At 39.1% G+C, this 23,197-nt stretch overlaps 2 protein-coding genes across 13 annotated transcripts in view; both read right to left on the bottom strand.

Annotated features, from left to right (window-relative positions):
- The window catches only part of SMC5 (structural maintenance of chromosomes 5), a 105,907-nt gene extending 103,794 nt beyond the window's left edge, over nucleotides 1-2,113 (bottom strand). For all 3 annotated transcript variants that reach the window (XM_082633203.1, XM_082633204.1, XM_082633205.1), the window contains exon 1: nucleotides 1,817-2,113. In XM_082633203.1, the coding sequence (XP_082489329.1) occupies nucleotides 1,817-2,013 (197 nt within the window). In that variant the 5' untranslated portion in view covers nucleotides 2,014-2,113. The remainder of the gene's footprint in view (nucleotides 1-1,816) is intronic.
- Nucleotides 2,114-12,271: 10,158 nt separating this feature from the next.
- MAMDC2 (MAM domain containing 2) overlaps nucleotides 12,272-23,197 on the bottom strand; it is a gene marked incomplete at its 5' end in the record, with an annotated part of 443,561 nt that continues 432,635 nt past the window's right edge. For all 10 annotated transcript variants that reach the window (XM_082633490.1, XM_082633489.1, XM_082633491.1 and 7 more), the window contains 3 exons: nucleotides 12,272-13,251; nucleotides 13,388-13,472; nucleotides 18,591-18,850. In XM_082633490.1, the coding sequence (XP_082489616.1) occupies nucleotides 13,187-13,251; nucleotides 13,388-13,472; nucleotides 18,591-18,850 (410 nt within the window). In that variant the 3' untranslated portion in view covers nucleotides 12,272-13,186. The remainder of the gene's footprint in view (nucleotides 13,252-13,387; nucleotides 13,473-18,590; nucleotides 18,851-23,197) is intronic.

Raw genomic sequence — 23,197 nt, 5'->3', positions numbered from 1 at the left:
TTAAATGTCATTCCTCCAGGACACTGTACTCAGCCTTCTATTCCTAGTTATATTCCCTTTTGGGCAATCTCAACCATTTCTGAAATTTCAACAGTCACCTATATGAATGATTCTCAAGTCTCTCACCTCTCACATTTTCCTGTAAGCTCCAAACCCTTAAAACTACTGACTATAAAAGACCTTTAAGATGCCCCACAGGAAACTTCAATTCACAGGATCCAAAAGGCATTTATTATTATCCTCCCCAAATTGCTCCTTCTTCTGCATAGCACTATATATGACCAACTTGCCAAGGCAGAGACTTGAGAAAAATGCTCCATTCCTCCCTTACCCTCATGCCTCACAATTAATCTGCAGCCAAATCCTGTCAAATCTCTTCTTTCTGATCCTACTTCCCACTGCTAGGTTCAAACCCTAATCATCTCTGCCTTCATATTGTAAAAGCCTTCTTGCCTCCAATCTTGCACCCTTTCTAAATCATCCTTCACACTGCTTACAAAGTAATATAAATCACATGTCATGCCCTGCTTAAAATGCATCCTGGCTGCCTACAGGATAAAGTTGGAATTCCTCAGCAAAGGAAACACAGACCCTCAACATCTGTCTACATCTTCAGTATCTACTCTGTCCACATACTAGCTCACATCCTATGTTCTAGCCATACTAAAATACTGGAAATTTCCCAAATATAGCAAACTGTTTCAGGCAGTTCCTTGCTCTTCTCTTCTTTTAAGACTTTCATAACCCTCAGTACAAAGCCCTTCTCACAACTGTGGACGAAATTAATCATTTCATCCTTTGTGCCCGCATGGCATCATGACGCATATACATTATTACGGTAGGTACTTCATTTAATTATATTTATCTTTCCTGATTTGGATTCAAACAGCAACTCAGCTACTTATTAGCTGTGTAAACGTCGGCAAATTAACCTCTCTAAGCTTATCAATGGAGACAATATAAAGAGTTGTTATGAGGAATGAATAAGGGCACTGTGTAAATAAAGCACCTACTTCTATGCCTGGCACATGATAGACGCTTGGGAAAAAAATGTCCCTATTGTAACTGCAATTCTGTTTTCCCTACACCACTCTGTGAAAGCTTAAAAAAACAAAACAAAACAAACAAACAAAAAAAACAGGCCTTGATCAAACGAACTGCAAGGTGCTAAACGGATACACGGTATTTGTGTTAGAACATATTTGCTCAACTCTAAAGTGAGTATTATGGTTAGCTGTCTGAAGGGTAAGAAAGGAACCAGGGAAGAAAGCCAGATTTAAAGGAGTCAAGGGTCTGTTGGGAGGCGAAACTGAAAGTAAGGCTCAGTGTTCCTGTACATTTCAACCTCCACCAGAACAACCTTCACCATCTTTGTCCACCTGGCAACTGCCTACTCTTCACGTATCTGCCGCAGCATCACTGCCGCTCTGATTTAACTGTTGCAGCCTCTAAGTTCCCAGAACGCATAGTTTTGTGAATTACAGATTATGTCCTACCTTTCTAGGCCGTGACTCCCAGCGGGCGGAGATGTAATTCCTACTACTTCCAAGGCCCGCCATATGACGCCTTCAAACAACGTTGGCATTAAGAATTTAAAAAACGTAACACACTACACACACACCTACCGCATCAACACATACGTCCATCTCCACGGCCCACAAGGAAATATCCTCACCGCAATCCCGGCAAGAATTTACTATCAGACGCACAAGCCAGGCACACATCCACCCACCCGGCCCCGCACGCACTCAGCCCGCGCCCCCAGTGTGTGGGCCCGCTCGCCTCCCCGGCCGCGGCACGGCCTCCGGCCACTCACAGGAAGTTCTCCATCGCGATGCGGACGATAGAGCCTTCCACGAAAGGCCCGGACGACTGCAGCGGCAGTGGCGGCGGCGCGGCCGGTGGGGCCAAACTCCTTTTCATGTTCGGGACTTCCGACGAGGGATCTCTCGGGGAAGCTCTCTTCGGGGCCAGGGGACTTGGGGTGGACCTTTTCCTGCTCGGTGTCGCCATCCTGGCTGCCTCTCTTCCTTGCCGTGGCTTCCGTTGCCACAGACCTGCCGCTCCGACGCTCCAACGCCCCAACGCCCCACTCCCGCGCGAAGTGAGCGGCGCGCGACTGCCCCACGAGCCCGCCCCGCGCCTGCGCAGTCCAGCCCCGTAGCGTCAGCGGGCATACCCCGCCCCTCCCACCGCCCCGTGCAGGGCCTAACGTGAGCCGGCGAGAACGGGGGGGTGGGGCTTGGGAACTCGCGGGTATAGGATACGGGATTTTCTGCTCTGTATTTTCAGAGATTTTGTTTGTTTTTAACTCAGAAAAAGATGTCAGTTGCATTTAGTATTTTGAAAGCCTTTTCAGCGCTCCGAGGAAACAAATCCGGGAGGGGACGGAGGGCGGCGTTTGCAGTGGTACCTGGGTGGGCCGGGGCCCCGAGTGCGCCGGGACTCGACGGTTTGGAGTCCGGCGAGTCTTCTTACCTTGCTTTCAGTCAGGTCCCCGTGTCCAAAAAAAAAAAAACCAAAGAAAAAAAAGACTCTTTCAAATGGCTCTATGCCTGCTTCTCCCCTAAAACATCGCGCTAGGGTCTCCTGTGCTCTCCAACAGATGGAAAGACTACACCGCAAAGGTTCTCCTCATTGACGCTCCACCCCCTTGCTCCCCAAATTCTCTATTAAGACTTCCTCCCCTGAGGTTTCTAGAAACCCCCGCTGGCGTCACTGAAAGGGTCCTTCCACTTAAACCTACTCACATGCATCTAGTTAACTCCCTTACTAAAGATGAGGTTCTCTGAGGCCTACGTAGGTCTTCACTCACTCAACTAATAATGTCTAATCTACGAGAGGCTGGGTTGTGGCAGTAAGGGATCCAGTCAATGCTGCATGTCTCAGAGCTTACGTTCTGGTGTGTGAGACAGGAACAGAACAAGATAACCTACATATGATCAGGATAATTTCAGGCGGTAATAGGTCCCAGGAAGAAAAAACAGAATGAATGTGATGGAGAGGCAGGAAAGGCCTGTCAGAGGAAGTGATATTTCAGCTAAACCCTGAAGGAGCCCGAGCCAGGTGCGGAAATGAGAAAGGAGCATTCCAGGCAAGGACAGAGACTCTGAGGTGGGAACCAGTGGAATGAGGAACAAAGGGAAGGCAGCGTGGTTGCAGTGAAGTGAGCAAGGTTGCTTAGGGGAGCCTTGCCCATCATGCATTTTATTTTAAAAGCAATGGGAAGCCATTGGATGGTTTTAAGCAGGAGAGGGACATGATCTGATTAAAGTTTTTAAGTAAGCACTCTGCTGATTCGACGGGGTCAAGCATGGGAGTGGGGAGGCCGTTGAGAAAGCTATTGCAGTAGAACCCTGATTCCTGACTCCTGGACAAATGCTCCTTTCCCAGGCTCCTGCTTCTTCCTCTCACACAACTGAAATCTGCGCTCTCTAAAAGTTGTAACCAAAGAAAAGTAGAATAAGTTTTTTTTTAAAAAGTGAACTTGTTATTAGAAAATTTTAATGCAAGTTAAAATAAAGTAGAAAACCTTTAAAACTGTTCAAAAGGTAGGAAATAAAAAAAAATAGTGTTTAGGAGGGCACTATACTGTCATTTGCTACATTACTAGTACAAATTTTTGAAAAGTGACTTGGTACCCTGCTTCAAGAGCCTTAGAAGAGTCAAATTCTTTGAAGAAATGATTACATTTAGGGAAACCTATCCTAATGGAAAAATAATGTAGGCGTAATGGGAGTTGAGAGCAAGGAACCTATCTAATCATTTTATATCATCATTTGTTCTTTAGTGAACTACTCAAATTGTGCTCATAAACTTGAAAGTTGGGAAAGAGCCCCTGAACTTGTGATGACCCCACTAATGCACACACACTATGAGTTCTTGTCTAGACAGTCAGCCAGTCATACTCTACCATCATCCTTTGAAAAGGAAAATGTTACTGGGTTTCACAAACACAATTTGTGTTAAATGCAGAAATTTGGGGAACACAGAGAAAAACATACACAAAGGGGAAAACTACTCATAATTCCTTTACCCAGACTAATCATTGTTAAGATTTTGGTGTATGTTTTGACATCTTTTTTCCTTGTATATGTATGTTATGGCCCTTTTGTTTAAAAAAAAAAAGGGATTATACTGCACAAATTATATATACTGTTATTTAACCCCCTTTTTCTCACTTATTACTATCTTTCTATGCCATTAAATATTTTTCTGTAACACAGTTTTAAGTAACTATATAGTATAGTGTAGTATATAGTATTCAAACAGATTTAAATAATCCTCTTTTGTTGGACTCTATGACTGGAAGTTAGCATGAACGAGAGAGACACTGGCAGGTTATACTAGCTCAGTGCTTCCTAATATTCTTTAACAATTTCATACACCCATAAAGGTATACACATTTATTTATTAACCAGCCACGTCTGGTTTCTTTAATTCCACTGGTGAAAACTGTCTTGAAAGGGGTTGTGTTAAAGAGGCAGAAGGAGGTCTTTGGAAATAGAATATCAATTAACCAGAATCTGATGCTAATGAATGAGTGAGTGAGCCAAAACGGTTAATCCTACACATCCATGATTTAAAGTCCAGTCGCCAGCTCAGTTCATCGTGCCATCCTTGCTAGGTAATAGACGTGGCAAGGCAACTGTATTTAACTTTTTATTGACCAAGGAATAAGTGACCAGGGGCCATTTTAAGTGATGGCCTTCCAATTCTGCAGAAACTTTAAAACTGACACAAACAAAAACCTGGTAGACAGGGGTAGGGTCAAGGATTATAAATATATTTCACCTCACCATTAGAATATCATATTCTATGTTCTCTTTCTTGGCTTCACTCCAAGCTTTGGATAATGATGCCGCAATAGCAAGAAGGTGGGGGCACGATGCCTGGAATGGGACACCACTGAGGCCATCTCTGACTGAGACAGTTTTCTCTTCCAGTTCTAACAAGAACCCTCACAGGTTAACAGGAATACTCTCCTCTGGTTTATATACCAAGTGAGAGGGAATATTCCTTTTACTTTTGGTAAATTCATAAAGTAGAAAAGTGAACCCTCCTGGCTTGAAAGGGAGGGAAGAAGTCAGATGCTAAAACCTAAGTCCTTGGCTCCCAGGAACAACCCTCCCCCCTCTCCCTGCTCCCAGCACACACGCACACACATATATACACACTTTCTCATCAACCTAGTTAAGGAACTGAAGGGGAAGTTCTAGGCAGGGATGAGGGTTTCTGAAGAGAATGAGCACCCTTCCCACAGGGAACTGAAACCCCATAAAACAAGTTCTGCTAGAGGTAAGAATACCTTATCTCTACAGTTCTTAATTTTTAAAAATTTGTTTCTAACATCATACAAAAGTTGAAAACAATCAAAATATCTGCTTCTTCTTCGTGTAGCAATATTAGTATTGGAATTGGTTGTAATAATAGCTATCGTATTAGTAGTAATTGCTAATACTAACAGCATTTACCATATACCATATACCAGCTGCTGCTCTAAGCACTCTTTCATAACTCATTTTTATATTCTGGATCAATGTCTCAACAGATTTGTCTCTTTCTCAAATTTCCATTTATTGGATACAAAAACCAACTGAAAGATTAAAAAAATAATTAGGAATTAATATTAGGTTTCAAGTGTTCTTTGTGATGTGTCATGATAGAAAACCTAGAGCTAAACGGGCCTTCATTTCTTTGGAGGATATAAATTGGGAAAACAATATTAAACCACTCCAGAAGGAATTTACACTCAACTTCAAGTCTTTGTTGAATGAATTGATGGTCCTCCTTGCGCAGGCTGTGTTGGGAGCCTCTGGGGGGAGAGCAAACATTTCCCCTAACACCCTGTTACCTCCTAAAGGAAAGAAAGTTGGTAATTGTCAGCCTGGTGCTAAATCTGTTGAAATAAGCTTCATAAATTATAAAATAAGTGAGTCCTTTGGTATCAGGAACCGAGAGTGACATTTCATCCCAATATCTCCACAAGCTGGGGTGCTAAACTCTCCCATAACTTGTTAGTTTTAAGTTCAATTATATTTCAAAAACAATAAACTCATAGAGAAAAAAATTCAAATTTGTTGTTACCAGAGGCAGGGGGTGGGGAGAGGGGGAATTGGATGAAGGTGATCAAAAGGTACAAACTTCTGGTTATAAGATAAATAAGTAGTAGGGATATAATGTACAACATGATAAATATAATTAACACTGCTGTGTGTTATATATGAAAGTTTTTAAGAGTGAGTCGAGTTCTCATTACAAGGAAAAAAATTTTTTTCTTTTATATTTTGTATTTATATGAGATGATGGATGTTCACTAAACTTTTTGTGGTCATCATTTCATGGTGTATGTAAGTCAGATCATTGTGCTATACACCTTAAAATTATACAGTGCTGTATGTCAATTATATCTCAATAAAACTGGAAGGAAAAAAGAAATTAACCCTGAAAAATTTGGCGTGATTTCGTTATCTTTTTTTAATCTATTTTTAAAAATTACATATGAAACATTTGAACAAATTCTTCTCTTAAAAATTAGAACAATACAGATAAAATTAGTATGCACTTGACATTCTTTTCTTCAATCTTGTTGCTGTACTCCTTATCCCTCAGAGTTAACTACTCTTATACACTTGTTCAGTGTGTAATGTAATGCCTTTTAAGGCCATTTCAATATTTACATGCATTTTATCTACAGAAAATATGTAATAATATTTTGAGTGTGAATGCATTATGAAAATGTATTATATAACCACACAATGTAGTACATGCATACATATGTAAATGTATTAACATAAAAATATGGTAAGAATAGTTATGCAACAGTTTTTTTGTTTAAAAAATATATTCCTGTGATATATCCATGTTGACAGATATAAATCTGGCTCCCTTTCAACTGCTGTAGAGTTTCTGTGTGAATATATCACACTTCATCCATTACTCTACTGATTTGAAATGTAGATTGCTTCCAGTTTTTCAGTTTTACAAACATCCTCAGACATGTCTTTATGTATGTGTACTAGCATTTCTCTAGGATAGATACCAAAAATTAGAATTGCTAGACCATATACCACACTAATTACTTTCCTTCAGTTTCTTGGAATTGTTGCTTGTGGCCAATTTCTTAGTCACTGTGATTATCTGAAAATTACGTCTAAACAAAATTTCTCTCTTTTTCCCCCTCTCTCTAGCATTGGCTTTGACTCGATGATCTCTCTCTCTCTCTCTCTCTCTCTCTCTCTCTCTCTCTCACACACACACACACACACACACACACACACCCCTCTCCTCTGTATGGTGCCCTCTCTTTCTCCCACCAGGTCCAGGTTTTATGGGGCCTGAAGCTTATATAAATTTTGAAGCCCTCTCTGAAAAAATAACAAATTACACATACAAAATGAGGAGAGTGATTGTTTCTTCAGAATGAGAAAATAAACCACAGCCTCAGCACCACTGACCATTGACATTCTGGGTACAATTCTTTGCTGGCGGGAGAGGAGGCAGCTGTCCTGTGCATTGCAGGATGGTCAGCAGCATCCTCAGCCTCTGCCCACTAGATGCCAGTAACACCTCCCCAGTTTTGATAACCAAAAATGTCTCCAGACATTGGCAAATGTCCTGTAAGGGATAAAATTGCCCCCAGTTGAGAACCACTGCTCTAATCCTACCCACTCTTTCAGAGAATAGAAAAAGAAGGAAGATTTTTCATTCAGCTCACTTTATGAGTCTAATCTTGTCTAAATCCCCTAATTTCTAAGGAAATTAAAGAAAATGTTCTGTCATTCTTTCTCATGAACATATTTGCACATATGTAGCAATGTTCAAAAAAGTAAATGTCATTACTTAATTGGGTTTATTACAGGAATTCAAGGGTGGTTAAATATTAGCAAATCAAATCAATTAATATGATTCTCCATATTGAAAGATTTCAGGAGAAAGATTGAAGCAGAAAAAAAATATTTTCAACACACATTCATGGTTAAAATTTCTAGAAAACTATGAGTAGAAGAAAACTTCATTTAACCAATAAAAGGCAACACCAGAAACCTTCAGCAAACTCATATTTAATGATGAAATGTTTAGAAATGTCCTCAGGTTCTGGAACAAGTCAAGGATGATGCTATCACTGCTTCTATTTAGCACTATATTGGATGTCTTAGCCTGCCAGATAAGAAAATAAAGCAGATAGAGGAGTTGAAAAGGAAAAACCAAAATTGGCCTTTTAAAGAGATCTGACCTAATAGCAAAAGAAAATTGTGGTAGGCAGAATAATGGCTCCCCAAAAATGCCCACATCCTAATCTCTGGAATTTGTGAATATATTACCTTCCATGGCAAAAGGGAATTTGCAGATGTGATTAAATTAAAGATCTTGAAATGGGGTGATCATCATGGACCATCCAGGTAGGCCCAATACAATCACAAAGGTCCTTATAAGAGGGAGGCAAGAGGGTCAGAGATGTTAGAGTGATGGCACAGCTGGATGGGGGCCATGAAGTCTTGGGTATCTAATTATGCTGTTTATTGGCAGCTGATTTGTGCTTCTAGTGGACTATTCCACTAAATGTTTTGTGCTTTTGGATTGTGAGTCCTTCCATGCAGTTTTATACATGGGAAACTTGTACAGCCTGGGTTGAATGCATGGCCTTCCAAAGAAGCTTTATATTTGTTTTTACCAGGTGCCCCAGGTGGCCAGTGACATATTTTTAAGTTAAATTTTTAGTGTGTGGATTTCCAGACCATGAAATTTTGATGGACCAAAGAGAATCTTTATATCCTTCGTGATTTTTGGAATCCATACACATATTTGTACTAAACTAAATGCCTTTATTGGGAATTTGTTTATTTAGTTCAGCAATATTTGTTGAGTATGCTAGGCAGAGTAGGTACATAACTGAATATGCAACCATTCTTGAGGAGATGGACGTAAAAGCAGGAATTTAGGTTTAGCATGATAAATCTTGCGAGGGGTATGAATACAGGTAAGCAGCAAAGAAGAACCATTAACAATGGCTGGAATAGGAAGGGCAAAGTGGGCATTGCCCAGGTGCTCGTTAAAATGAGCCTTGTATTGCGAGTAATAATAAAAAAAAGATGATAAAATGACAAAATCATATGGTTGCTTTATCCTTAAGATGGCACTATAAACTCACAATTCCTTTGTAGAGAAAGGATACATAAAAATAACTGATTTATCCCAAAATTTCACTCAACCCTTATAATATAAACTAGAAAGGCTTTTGTGTGTCAGACACCAAGGGCTTGTATGTATTATTTTCATTTAATCTTTACAGCACCCTTAAGAAGTAGAGACAAGTATTTGTCCCATTTTGCAGATTAGTAATAGGAGTCAGAGATGGTGTGACTTGCTTTCAGTCACAAAGCCTAGAAGTGGCAAAGCCAGGATTTAAACTGAGACAGCCTGAATCTGGAAACTGTGCACTTAAATCACTATGTTTCCCCTCTTTATAGTAATCCACGTGTTGAAAATGCCGCAATATTAGAATGACCAGTACAAAAACCCTGCCCCCACCCCAACCGGCCCCCGTTCTGGTTAAATGACACAGGAAAACAAGTCCCTTGCATGAGAAGAAGTCAAAGAACCCATTCCTTAGCCCCCAGAGAGTGACATAAGACATCGGGCACCTGGAACACTGTGTTACTGCTTGTTCTCACCGCTTTGCCCAGACTGCAGTTGGAGGCTTGTCCTGCCCTCCCTTGTCAGATGCCCCTCCTAAGCCCTCCCTGGGTATCTGGTCTCATCGAACTTAGCGCTCTGATTGTGCTGACAGGTTTACATCTCTATTTTCCTCACTAACATGTAATCTCCATGCTTAGTATAATGCCTGGAGCATAAATTTCTCAACAAATCTTTGCTAAACATTTTCTTCTTCCACATTAAGCCAGACCTTGCATCACAGTCACTATTTTCCCAGTAGCCTCTCCTTTGCTCCTTTCTATATGTAATCTCCAACCCAGACAGCAAATTATAGGAGAAAAGGCAATTTGTGTGAAAAAGTAGTTTCCATCTGAAGGACTTGTGTATTTAGGTGAGAATTGGAATAAATGCTAACCCTGGGTTTAAATGGTTAAGCAGTATTTATTAGCTAGTATGCCTTCCCCTGGGGCATTTCTAAACCTGAGGAAACTATACTGTGCTTACCGTTCTTGCATATTTTCATCCAGGTGAAGTACAGTTATAACGAAGGCCAAGGCAACCTGGAAAAGGAAGAGAAGCATCCAATCAGCGAATCCTGCAAAAGGGGCATGAGTAAGGGAGGGTAAGTTCATCTGCTCACCTTCCACTTCCTCTCTTCTATGAACTTCAGGTTGTTTCTCAGCAACAATTGGTAATAGTTACCTCCTTCCTTTTTGCCCTAAGTCAGTAATTAGCCCCCAGCCCCTACTCCCCACCCCACTTCCCAAAGCTAGTGCTCCAAGTAGTATCTCTGGTTTGGCAACCTTCAGAGCAATTTTGGTAGCCAATAAATCCTCTTGAGTGAGGGAAACTTGGAAACTTTGGTATTGGGGATGGAGTTGGTAGGAGAGCTAGGAGGTTCAGGAGACAGTCTTGTGAGGATTAGAGCACAGGTGTGGCAGTGTTGAGTAAAAATTCAAATGAGCCGATTGTAAAGATCTAATTGGCTTTATTGAACAATTCATGAATTGGGCAGCAGCCCATCTAGCAAGTAGAGAAGAGCTCCAAGGAGTTGTATAAAGTGGAAGGCTTTTATAGACAGGAGGGGAAAGGGAAAAGGAGAGAGTGGATTACTTCATCTTCCTGTGAGGGATGGGAAGGGCCTATGTGGCTGATTACCTCATTGGTGCTGACCAGAAAATTCCAGACTGACCTGTTAAGACTACAATCCTAGGGGAGGTTATAACTGCAGTTAGGTTACCTACTAAGTCTTGGTTTGCTGATGTGGCGCTTAGCACGAGTGACTCTGTTTTGGGCCTGTTGTTTCTTTTTTTCAAGAACAGTGAAGCAGACCAAGGTACAAAGCCAAGCCCTACACTAGCTGCTGAACTTGGACAGATTTAGTTTTCCTACTTACAAAATGGAAATATCACTAGCTCTACCTCACGGATTGTTGTAGGATTAAATGAGCAAATACATGTAAAGGTCTTTGAAAAATGTCTGAAAATAATAAGTATTCAATAAATGTTAGCAATGATTATTACCATGGATTTATGTAATCTGTAAGCAAGGAGTCTGATGAATGACTTCATTCCTTCATCACATATTATAAATCCTTTATTATGCACTACATACCGTGTTAGGTCCTGACACAATCTTCAGTTCTTTATTCAGCAAATATAACTAAGCTCTGGACAGGAATAATGCTTTGAAGAAATTATAATGTCTAATATGCTGATGAATTAGTCAACATCTTGAAATCTTCCTTCCCCAGTGTTTCAACTCTGTTTAGGGATGTCCCCCCATAGGTAATTAACCATCATAAATAGAAAGAATTTGAGTTACAAAATTTTGCTTTACTATAAAAGTTTATTTTATTTTCTCCATGAACTTCAGGATGTTTATTTTGTATAGTGGAGTATCTTTTGTTTTCTAAGTAATGCAGCATTTGAGGAGCTATAATGCTTTTTACAGATTAACTTATGGGTTTTGACATTCTTGAGTGGGAAAACCTCCCAAATCCATGAGCACAGTGGATTTTTGGCCACACAAAGCAATTAAGAGGCTTGGGCTTTAGGGTCAGAGAGACCTGACTGTTACATTTCTCCACTTAACAGTGGTGAAATCTTAAGTAATTTTTTCACTTTTCTGCACTTTGGCTTCCTTATCTATAAAAAGGGATAATAATATATCCACTTTGGGGGATGTTTGGTGGGTTAAATTCATTCATTCATTCATTCATTCATTCATTCAAGTATTTATTTGTTGAGTACCTACTATATACCGAGACATTCTTCTGGGTACTGAAACTAAAATAATAAATTAAACAAGACAGAGTTGTTGTCTTCACAGAGTTTACATTCTAATAAGATAAAATTTGGGAGAAAATTCAGATTATGTGAAATAAAACACTCCTTAAAAATTAATTATTGCATCCATGTTTGCAATGCTCAGGTCACAAATAAAAAGGCTTAAGAAGCATTTAAGTGTGGCAGAGTAGAGATTCAAATTAGAATTGGCAGTTATACAGTGAAGATATTCTGATAAAGAAAAATAATGTTGAAAAAAGTTAATTGTTAGTGAAGAGATTTTCAAATTATTTTTTATTAGGTAATCGTAATTTCATAACAGCCATTTGGGTATACAAATATGTATATACAATTTTCTAAACATGTAAATAAAAGGCAGTAGTCTAGTATATCTGCTTGAATTCATATTACTCAAAATATTACCAAAACATTTATTTTAAAAATCAGTAAAATTGTTTAACACATTATAAAGATCTGGGGGTATGTGTACACAAACATTTTTAAGCTTGCTTTACAAAAAAAGAGCGCAATTTCTATCCAAGTGTTCAGAGTGACTTTCAAAAGTAGTTTAAAGGGGGAAAAAAGAAGGTAGCATTGCCTTGTAATACAGCATTAATTAATACTGACTTATACCTTGGGACATTCATGAAAGATCCTTTGTTATCACATATGGTAAAAATATTTAAAAATTAATACTCCATTTCTATGAATAAAACATAGAAAATAAGACTTTATTTTCTTAGATTAACTTGTTACTGTGAAAGCTGCATTCATTCTGCAGGTATTACTGACACCTCACATTATTACTTCAAAAATATTTATGATACTTGAACTTCAAAAGAAAACCCACAAGACCTATTCTCCTCCCAGTACATTCACTGAATGCAGATTTAAGTGAGCACACCTCATTTTGATTGTGCCCTTTATTTGCATACTTTAAAATGACTACAATATAGTACATTTGTATTTTTAACTGGTACCAAAATTAAGATGAATGATCTAGGCAAAAACAGCAGCCTGTACTTCTAGAAACAGTTGTCATATGCAAAAAGAAAAAAAAAAAAAAAAAAGCCCTGAGTCAGTATTTTTTGCAAAAGTAATGAAAAAGAGTGCTCTGAAGTCATTTTATAACTTATGAAACGGTTAAGACTGTCCAGTATTCATTTGTCTTCTTTATTTTTTTTTCATTTTGATTGAAGAGAGGTATGGCTTTGTTTAGTTAATCCAATTCAGATCATTCCTTAATATTCGATTTCATTTAAGTCCTCAGAATATCCTGATGACTGCTGAGTTATATCTTCCATTTCTGTCAGGAAAGACAAATAGACAATAATAGTTTTCTCTATTTTTATTGCAGAAAATACTTAATTTGCATTCTTATGATTTGAGACTATTGCAAAATCTCTTTTCAGTCAAACATATAATTGTAAAAATATTGTTACCCGCACAGGATCCTGCTTGAAATTTAACATCATCAATGGCAATATCACTTCTTATTGACACTCCCCGAATTGCTTCAAAAATTATCTGAAAAATAATGAAGTTTTGAATTTAGAAATAGAGTCATCCTGATGAAACAACGCTGGTCAAGGGCAAATCCAGGCTGTATGGGTCTGGAAGCCTAGATTGTTCTCAGGGGCCCCCTTTCAGGAAAAGAATGCAAAATCACCAATTCAAATTTAGGTACAAAAGGGAATATTTATTTGAAATTTAAAGAAATTCACAAAAATTACTGGAGCCTTGGAGATTCAAGTTCCTTTCTTCTGAGACGTTTTTAGGCAATCTCCCAGAAATGCCCACCTAGAAATGCCTCCTGGTGGTGACCTGGTTTCCCTCCCCACCTAGGACATTCTACTCCCGGTACTCACAGGGCCTATGAGAGTGAGGGGCCCAGAAGCCTAAGCTTCCTTAGGCTCTCCCTAAATCCACCTTCATACTAGTACTAGGTGGGAGAATTAAACTGACGGATGAGACCCAAGTATGAACAGCAACATATAATAATTAAATTTACCAGAAAGACAATGGATCACTTATCATGTTAAATACCATAACATCCAAGACACAGCCCAAGAAAAAGAGGAAACCAGTTTCATGACTTTAGATCCTAGAAGAAAATAACTGATCAAATATTCAGGTTCTAAGGAAAATAGATCATATTACCAGCTCTAAGGCTGCTCTGATAAAGGTTAATAAACCACCGAATACTCCAAGGAGGCTTGTAGGTAATGAAAATCATCCAGGAGACACATTTGCTCTACTCATTTTATGAGCAAATTACTCCCCATTGGACTAGTTTATGATTTAAACTAAATCAGAGACTATAAAGTGGATAATTAATAAGCATATTAAACTATCTTGAAATGAATGACTCAAAGAAGCTTTAACGATGGAAATGTTGCAAAATAACATTAATAGAAATTCTAAAGATACCACCCTAAACAAGAAGCCAAATAAATGGCAAAAAGAGGAAAAAATGTCCTAACACATCTTGATAGGAGAATATATGAGTATAGTCAATAAGTGTTTTGGTTTTCTGGACAACAGTAAAATCTGTTTTTTGACCTCCACCTCTGCAATGGAAGTATAATAGGAAAATCACCTGATAGAATTATATCCTGAATTGTCTTCGGTTGGGCCAAACACCTGATTTCATACAATCCTCTCCTTTGAATTGCCTTCATATTTGAGTGATCACCATTTTATAGCATCATGATTGCCCCTTTGTATTATTCCCCTATTTGTATCTGTAGAAACTCTATTAAATAATTGGTTATTTTAGAATTAGATAAAAAATATTATTTTTTCTTTCAGTTTAAGTATATTATTTTTTTCAAAAGGTTACTAAGTCGTTAGCACATAAATACTTATTGTTGGGACTCCACTACTTGATAAATGGAACATTAGCTATCTTTTGGTGTAGGGGCACCAGGAAAAAAATTACTGAGGTTAAGGGTACCATGAATAAGAAAATTTGAAGACCTGGTCTTAGCTCAGTACCCAGCACATAATAATTCCTACTAAATGTTAGGCAGTATAATGAACAATATGAATGATATAAATATTTCACTGAGCTGAGAATTTGTCTAACAGTCTCTTTCAATGGTATCAGAATATAAGAAATCAGGGAGGAAAACACCTGAGAGCAGAGGAGGAAAGGTAAGCAAGGAATCCAAAGGAAATAAAATCATTTTGTGTTTTTGATCAATGGTGAGTCAGGTTCTGCTTAGCACTTTAATAAATCCCTTAGGAAAGGACATGATTAAAATTTTGCCACTTAATGGATTTTTTTCTACAAAGAAAAAAAATCTGATGACTGGAATATCATCCAGAGGCCACCCAGGTATTTCCCCTATAGGATAAATCTCAAATGACGGCAGTACTACAGCATTCTAAAAATCACCTACACCTGCCCACCACCACTAGTGATGTACACATTTACTTCTCTAGTTCTGTGCATTTTCCTGATCTCCAGTCTCATAGCCTATTTTTTACTTGACACACCCACTTGGATGTCTGATAGACATCAAAAGCTTTGCACATCAAAAACCAAACCAGACCAAACCAACTGTTAATTTCCCTCCTGCACATACCGCCCTCACTCCTCCAGATCTGCTCCACCTAAGGTCTTCCTCATCTCAACCAAGAGTGACTCCACTCTAGCAGTTGCTCAGGTCAAAAACTTTGAGGTCATCTTGACTCTTTCTCTCAAACCCCACATTCCACAAGGAAGGAAGTCCTATGGGCTTCTGATGACATCTCACCTCTGCTGCGCAGCCCAACCCACCACTCGAGTCTACTTCACTGCAGCCTACTGTCCATGTAGTACCCGGAGTGATCGTTTTAAAATATAAATCAGACCGTATTACCTTAAAGCCATCTGATGGTTTCTCATTGCTTTTGGAATGAATTTCAAACTCTACCATGTCACCCAAGGCCTTACATGAGTATTCCCTGATACTTCTTTGACCTCATTACCTGATCAGCTTGACTTATTCTTTTTCATAGCGCTTATTAACACCTGATGTTACATTGTATATTTTTGTTTCACATTTTCTACCTCTCCGCCACTAAAATGTAAACTAAAAAAGAGTAGGAACTCTATGCTATGTGCATTGCAGTATCCTTGGTACTTAAAAATAGTAAATGGTCAATAAATATTTATTAAAAGGAGATATTTTGGCCTTATACTATAGGATCTCAATCTGGATGCCTGATGTAGCTATTGAGATTACCAGGTTTGCCATGGTTATGAAGACCAGAGAGATCTGGGAGACAATATATTTTTAGAAACAATAATAGTATCTTTTTATAGTTTGGTACTTTAAAGTTTATAAACCCTTTCACAAACATAATCTCATTGGACCCTCACTCTAACTCTGGTGATATCAGCACGGCAGGCATTATTACCCCATTTTGAAAATGTATAAACAGTCTCAGAGAGGATAACATTTCTCCAAGATCACTCAGTGCTTGTGGCATCCAGGGCAATGAGTGTATTTTGGGACTTCTATGGTGGGAGGGAACGTAGAACAGTGGCTTAGGGATACAAACTTTGGAACCAGTCAGATCTGGGATTGAGTTCTCACTCCACCACTTGCCAGCTGGACATTTAGTTTTCCCCATCTTTAAAGAGGAGCTATAATATCAATTGTAAGAACTCATGCACAGCTCTCAGCACGGTAAGTACCAGGCACATAGAAGATGGCCATGTGCACATGAGTGTCTCTGTGTTTTATTAGACACTAGGATGTTTTGGAGAAGCTAGTTCATTGTGGTCTCCAGGCAGTCCTGAGGAAATCACAAAATCAAGAAGAAAATTCCTCATGGCAGATTCATATCTGTTCCATTCTGAGCCAAAGGGAATGGTCTGGAACCTTCTTTCCAAATTGAGAGCTGAAAGCCTCTCAGGTCATTCCTCACCTTTGAACTTGAACACCCCAAGATGCCACCCCAGGTGCCTCACTACTTTGTGCTCAAAAATATTTTCAAACAACAAGCCACCTAGCAAGTCTAGTATATGCAAGGACCTGTACCTGGCCCCCAGGTTAGATGCTGGGAAGTCACCTGTTCCACAGAACTCAAATTCTAGAGCTCTTCTGCATCAGCATCATTTGGAGGTTTTAAAAAACATCAGTGCTCAGGCTCCACCTGAGAGACTCAGATTCGTTTCATCCAATAACAGAGATTCTTCATCTTTAGAGTGCATCAGAATCACCAGGAGGCTTGTTAAAACATAGATTTCAGGGCCCTAATCGCCAGAGTTTCTGGTTCAGTAGTTCTGAGGTGGGGCCTCAGAATGTGTATTTCAGGTGAATTTCATATTAGGTGCATATGCATTTCAGGTGTTGCTGCTGGTCTCAGGACCACACTTTGAGGACATTTGAATAGGGTACGAGTATGAGTGCCCTGATAGCCTAAAAACTTAATTCATCATCTCTGAATGATGATCAATGATATCAATAAGCTCCTGAGTGATCCATTTTCCTTCTGTAAGCAGATATTAAATCACTATCAAAATTATTCCTGGGGCTTTTTTTCTTTGCTAAAGTTTTAGATAATTTTATCCATGCCGAGATAATGGGCCAACCGTAAATAATGGCTCATCTTCCCTCTGTCATTTGTTCTTAGCAATCCAGCACCCTAGATGGCACTGTAACCTGGTCACCTGAGCTTCTGCAATTCACTCCCATTTAGATCTGCAGAAAATTAATTTTGGTTAAGGGGTGGTGTAAAATAATGTCTTCCTTTTGGATACTTCTTCCTTAAATCTTCCTTTAAGATTTGCTTAAACCAAACGGCCAGTGGTTAAAGTTGAGGGGTGCTGGTCCAGAAGCAAGGATGAGGAGGAAGTAGGGCTTTTAGCTGAAGGTCACACCTGGAATTCTACAGAGCAATTTCAGGAATAATCAGGGGTCTAATGTTATCTCCCCAGAACTTTCTGGAGCCTTGGCTCACGGTAGGCAGGAGAAGTCAGTGGATTTCAGGAGGCTGCTGCTGATTTCTAGACTAACTGGCTGTTCAGTCTCACCCATTGGAATTGAAAAGGCTCTTTCTTATTGCTGTCCAGATTCCCTTATAATTGGGATCCTGTAGGATGGAGGTCTTCTACCGCCCGTGAGAAGACCCAAGGGGAGACCCAGGACATAGGATCAAGGCTAGTTTCTTCTGCATCGTGTGGACAGAGGCTTAAAAATTTACTCTGGACCACATACTCTGTTAAATAGAAGCTTACAACAAAAGCCCTTGCGTGTGGCTAATGATGAGTGAAAGATGCAGCTGCAACAACTAATTAGGTAACACCATGTTTAGAAGAAAAAGAGACTCTGTTTTGGAGGTTTGCAGGATACACAGAATATACTTGACACTCATAATGCACCATGACAAAAATAGATACACTTTCATCACTGAGTTGCAAAAATCACTTTATGCATAAATACCCAAAGCTTTCTCTTTCTGCCCAATTTCCCATTCACTGCTTAGGTTCAGTCAATATAGACTAATTATTTTTACTCTTAAACAAGTACTGCCTTTACCTATGACCCTGAAAAAGAACAAAACATTCTTGATGGTAGCAAGAAAAAGAAAGAGCATCAGAAGGTTAAAGGAACATTTCCCATCACGTGATTCTTATCTCTTTTGGCTTACCTGGTGTCGCCTCTCACAGGTGTATTCAATCAGCACTCGTAGCCAGGAGATGCTCTGCTCACCTCTTCTTCTCCATAAGAGGGACTCTTCACTGTCACCTTCCTTTTTCAAATAAACATTCAGGAGGCCAGTCCCTGCTCCATACATGTGGTAGAAAAAAGTCAAGCAGTGTTTTCCAGTGACTCCTCGTAGAGGCCTGGACAAGAGTTGTGCTTTTTGTCCGTACACCATGTGGGAAGCCTCGATGTACATGTAGTAGCCTTGACAGCAATGCAACATCAGGTATTGTTAAAAAGGACGCTAATTATATTCGCTTCTTTCTCTTATATATACATGTATATTTTTTCAGATTATTTTCCATTATAGGTTATTACAAGATATTAAATATCGTTCCCTGTGTTGTACAGTAAATCCTTGTTGCTTATCTATTTTATGTATAGCAGTGTGTATCTCTTAATCCCATTCTCCTAATTTATCCCTCCCCTCTTCTTTCTCTTTTGAGTAGTGTTCTTGGAAACAAATCAGAGTCAATGGATGACTTGACTACAGTACTGATAAAGGATTTTATAATTTTGGAGAATATGTATAATCCAAGGAGGATAAATATGCTATAAAATTTAGACCATCAAAATAAGTGTTTTCACGTAATAATTTAGAATTCAGTTTAATATACAGGAGGTAATAAATATACTAGTATTGTGCCACTGAGCTGGCAATTAACATATCAGAATTTATCCTACTAATTCGTGGACAATATTCTGAGCTTGTAGACATTGGTCTAGGGGAATAGTCAGGTAAATCTGGGTTCAAGTCTTGGCTCTAACATTTGTTGTCTGTGTGACTGTGGTCTAATGGATTATCCTCTCTGAACCTATTTTCAATTTAAAAATAAGGATTAATAAACCTGTGCTACGGAGTTGTGAGAATTAAATAATGTGTGTGACATATGCTCACATGTAATACATATTCAAATATGAGTTTCCTGTCCTGCCCTCTTTCCTGAGGTTTTCTGTGACACTTCTTGAAAACATAATTATATAATATTTAATATAATTATATATGACATTTTATATATTATGTATCTTATACTATATACTATACATCATATACATGTTAATTATATAACACTTTACATTTCCATTTTCCTTTCCTAACTTTAGTTTGCTTTTTAATTTGCTGGTTTCAGGCAGAAGCAGAATTAGTTCACATGTAAATAAGGCAGTGGTGTGCTGGAGCCTGTTTCCACCAACAATCAATTGTGTGATTTCTGTTGGTAGGTCCAAATGGCTTCACACTGGTAGTTTGAAATGGGCCATGATGGAAGTACTTACACCACAGAAATGGGACATAACTACAGATCAGCCCCCCCCACAAATAGAGCTGGTTGGTATTAAATAATTACCATGAAGCTACTGAAACAGGCAATATATTAATAGTAATTTATAGAATAATACAGCCATAATGTAATTCTGTGCACCTGTGGCTCATTTTAAAAAAAGCCTTGCACTCTACATAAGTAGCTCTTAATCTTTGCTCATTTGATGAAAAGTTTATATCTCTTCTACCTGAAAAAATATGCACAGGTTTTTGTATGTGATTTCATTGTCTTCTTTGCCAGTATTGATTTTTTTACATACACAATGTAAAAATAATTTTTACATAGTGTTATCTATTATTTCACGCAGAAATGAATGGCCACATTGAGGGAAAAAAGAGATCCCAAATAATGCATGCAAATGAAATGGCTTCTAGAGCATCTTTATAGTTTGAAGTTTAATCAGTGAGGTCTATTCATTTCCCAAAAGGCAGTGCTTGAGATACCCCAACCAGAATTGATCAGAAGCTCCACCTATGCTCCTTCAAGGCACTCCTCCTCTTCCTTTCCCTCATTTCCGTAAAGACCTGAGAATCCTACATGCTATTAGAAGGGTGGGAGAAAGAGTCCTGCCCAATTTGGTCTTATCAAATAGTGTGCACTGTGCAACCCCTTCCCCCAGCGTTTCACTCAGTAAAGTTATCACCCTGAAAAACTGGGCAATCAGAGTCATGGGGTGTGGGCTTCGTCAACCAGTCATCCCCATGATCTGCTCTAAAATATTGGGAAAATATTGTCATGTTTCTGGTGTGCTCACCAATGACATCCTCATTACTAAAACCAGTGGTCAATTTTCAGTCCTTGTCATTCTTGTCATCAGTAGCATTGGACAGAGTAGATCACTCCTGCCTCCTAGAAGGACTTTCTTATCTTGGTCTGTGGGAACCTGACCTCTCCTGGTTTTTCCCCCACCTCACTGCTTACTCGTTTGCTAGTTCACCCTTTCTTCTCTGACTTCTTGACCCTGGAGTGCTCCAAGGCCCAGTTTTTGAACTTCTCTGTTGTCACTCACTCCTTTGGTGATCTCGTCTTGTTTCATGGCTTTAAATGCTCTGTGTTGTCATATCTCAAATTTAAATTTCCAACCTCTTTTCTGAAATCCAGACTTGTTTATTTAAAGTACCTAATAGACATCTCCACATATTGTCAAGTAGACATCTCAAACTGAACATGATCAAAACGAGGTTCCTAACAGCCTTGCCCTAAAGCCTATCCTACCCTTTCTAGTTGACCAGGCCCCAAACCTGGCCATCATATGCCACTCTTCGCCTTCTCTCACTCTTCACATCCAGATGGTCAGGAATTCCTGTTGGTTCTACCTTCAAAATATGTCCAGAATCCAGTCATTTTTCTCCTCACCACCTCCATTGCTACCCCCTGGTCTGAGCCAGTGTCATTTCTCAGTTGGATTAATACAACACTTCCCAACTAGTCTGCCTGCTTTTACCCTTGTTCTCTGCAATCTAATCTCAACATAGCATCCACAGTAAACCTTCTAAAACAAAAGCTAAATTTTACCATTCCTCTGTTCAAAACCTTCCATTGGCTCAGCATTTCACTCAGAGTGAGAGCTGAATGCCTGAAAATGTTTAGGGCCCCATACGATCTCCTGCTCATTCTCTTAGCTCTCTGATTCCTACCACCTTTCTCCTCACTCACTCTGGGTTGTGTGGTTCCCTACTGTTCCTGGAATACAGTAGGTATACTACCACCTCATGGCCTTTGTGTGTGCTAAGCTCTGCTTAGAATGGCTTTTCTCTCATATAATCTCAGGTCTCACTCTCTCACCTCTAACTCTTTGCTCAGATATTACCTTTTCTATTAGGCCTATTCTGACTACACCATTTCAAATAGCAATTCCCTTCCTCTGGCACCCCTCTTTCTCTATACCCTAATTTATTATTTCCCACACCATTTAATTGCCTCTTAACACACTGTATGATTTTCCTATTTTTTATGTTTGTCTCCTTCCTCTGGAACACACAAAGGCAGAGATATTTCCTTGTTTACTTCACTATGCCTCCAGGTCCTAGAACAGTGCCTGGAACATAGTAGATGCTCAATAAATATTTGTTGAATGAACAAATGAAGTTTTTCCACAGCTCTAAGCCACAGACCAGTTTGACCATTTCCAAAGCACATGGCTCTACCAAGGTCCCTCCAGTTGCATGAGGATCTTAGCAATGAGACATGTACTTGACTAGGATGCTCCAAGGCAAAGCTGGAACAAGTCCAAGTTTTGATAAAATTAAAGTCATATCAAAGCAAGTGTTTTCAAGCTAGTTCCACACCATCTGATGTATTTTTTAACCAAACATACATTTTTAACTTCATTATCTTCATTCTTTCACTGGCAGTAAAGTTGCTACACAAGAAGCACTGGGACTCTTACACCTTTAGCAATGAGAGGAAATTTTATGGTTCTTTTCTCTAATATTTCCTAACTTAAGCGAGGCTAGATATAAACAAATACAGATACACGAAATCCTTACAGAAGGGTGTATTTAATTTAATTCCATGGAAAATAAGGTCAAAGCATGAAATGATCACGGTTTATCACCTACTATGCACAAAGGTATTCCATACTATCCTATACATAAGTTAGTATAGCACAGTGAACTGAAACCCTACTTTAATGCATGTTTAAATTAAAAAATATTTCCTCCAGAAATAATTCTTAGGTAAATAAGAAGAAAGTCAAAGAAAAATAACTGTGGTGCCTGGCTTTGGGGCACTCAAAAGCCTACTTGAATCCTAAGAAAAGGACCTTGGCTAAAGATGAAACACTCAATTGTGGGGCGGGGAGGGCTCCTGTGAAAGACGCTGTCACTGGGAAACTGGAAAGTAGAGACTATTGTGGGTCTAAAACATGAAGTCTTTTCAGAGTGGAAAGGAAGCAATAGATCCATCATAAGTGAGAGATGACCCAGATGCATCTACCGTCTAGTGATTAGTTAGTGTGCATCCCAGTGATAATGACATGAGTCCTGGCCAAAATAGTGTGAGGTCCTGGAAGAGAGGTAAACCTCTAATCACCTCCAGGATTATCTAATTGAATTTTTTCTTTCGTGAATACTGTGCACTAATCACTTAGCCTCAACTGGATGAAGCATTACTCTGGTAATGCTTTCAGCTCATGCGTCTCTGGGTCTTGGGTATCTGACTGAAGCCATTACCTAAGGTTTCCAGTTCCAGAGATTGTTGTGTTTAGTACCATGAAAGATGAAAGGAA

Source organism: Mesoplodon mirus (assembly GCF_964341445.2).
Source record: "Mesoplodon mirus genome assembly, chromosome: 1".
NCBI classification, from domain to species: Eukaryota; Metazoa; Chordata; class Mammalia; order Artiodactyla; family Ziphiidae; genus Mesoplodon; species Mesoplodon mirus.
Note: the sequence above shows the minus strand (reverse complement) of the source record. Positions and strands in the feature narration are given on the sequence as shown.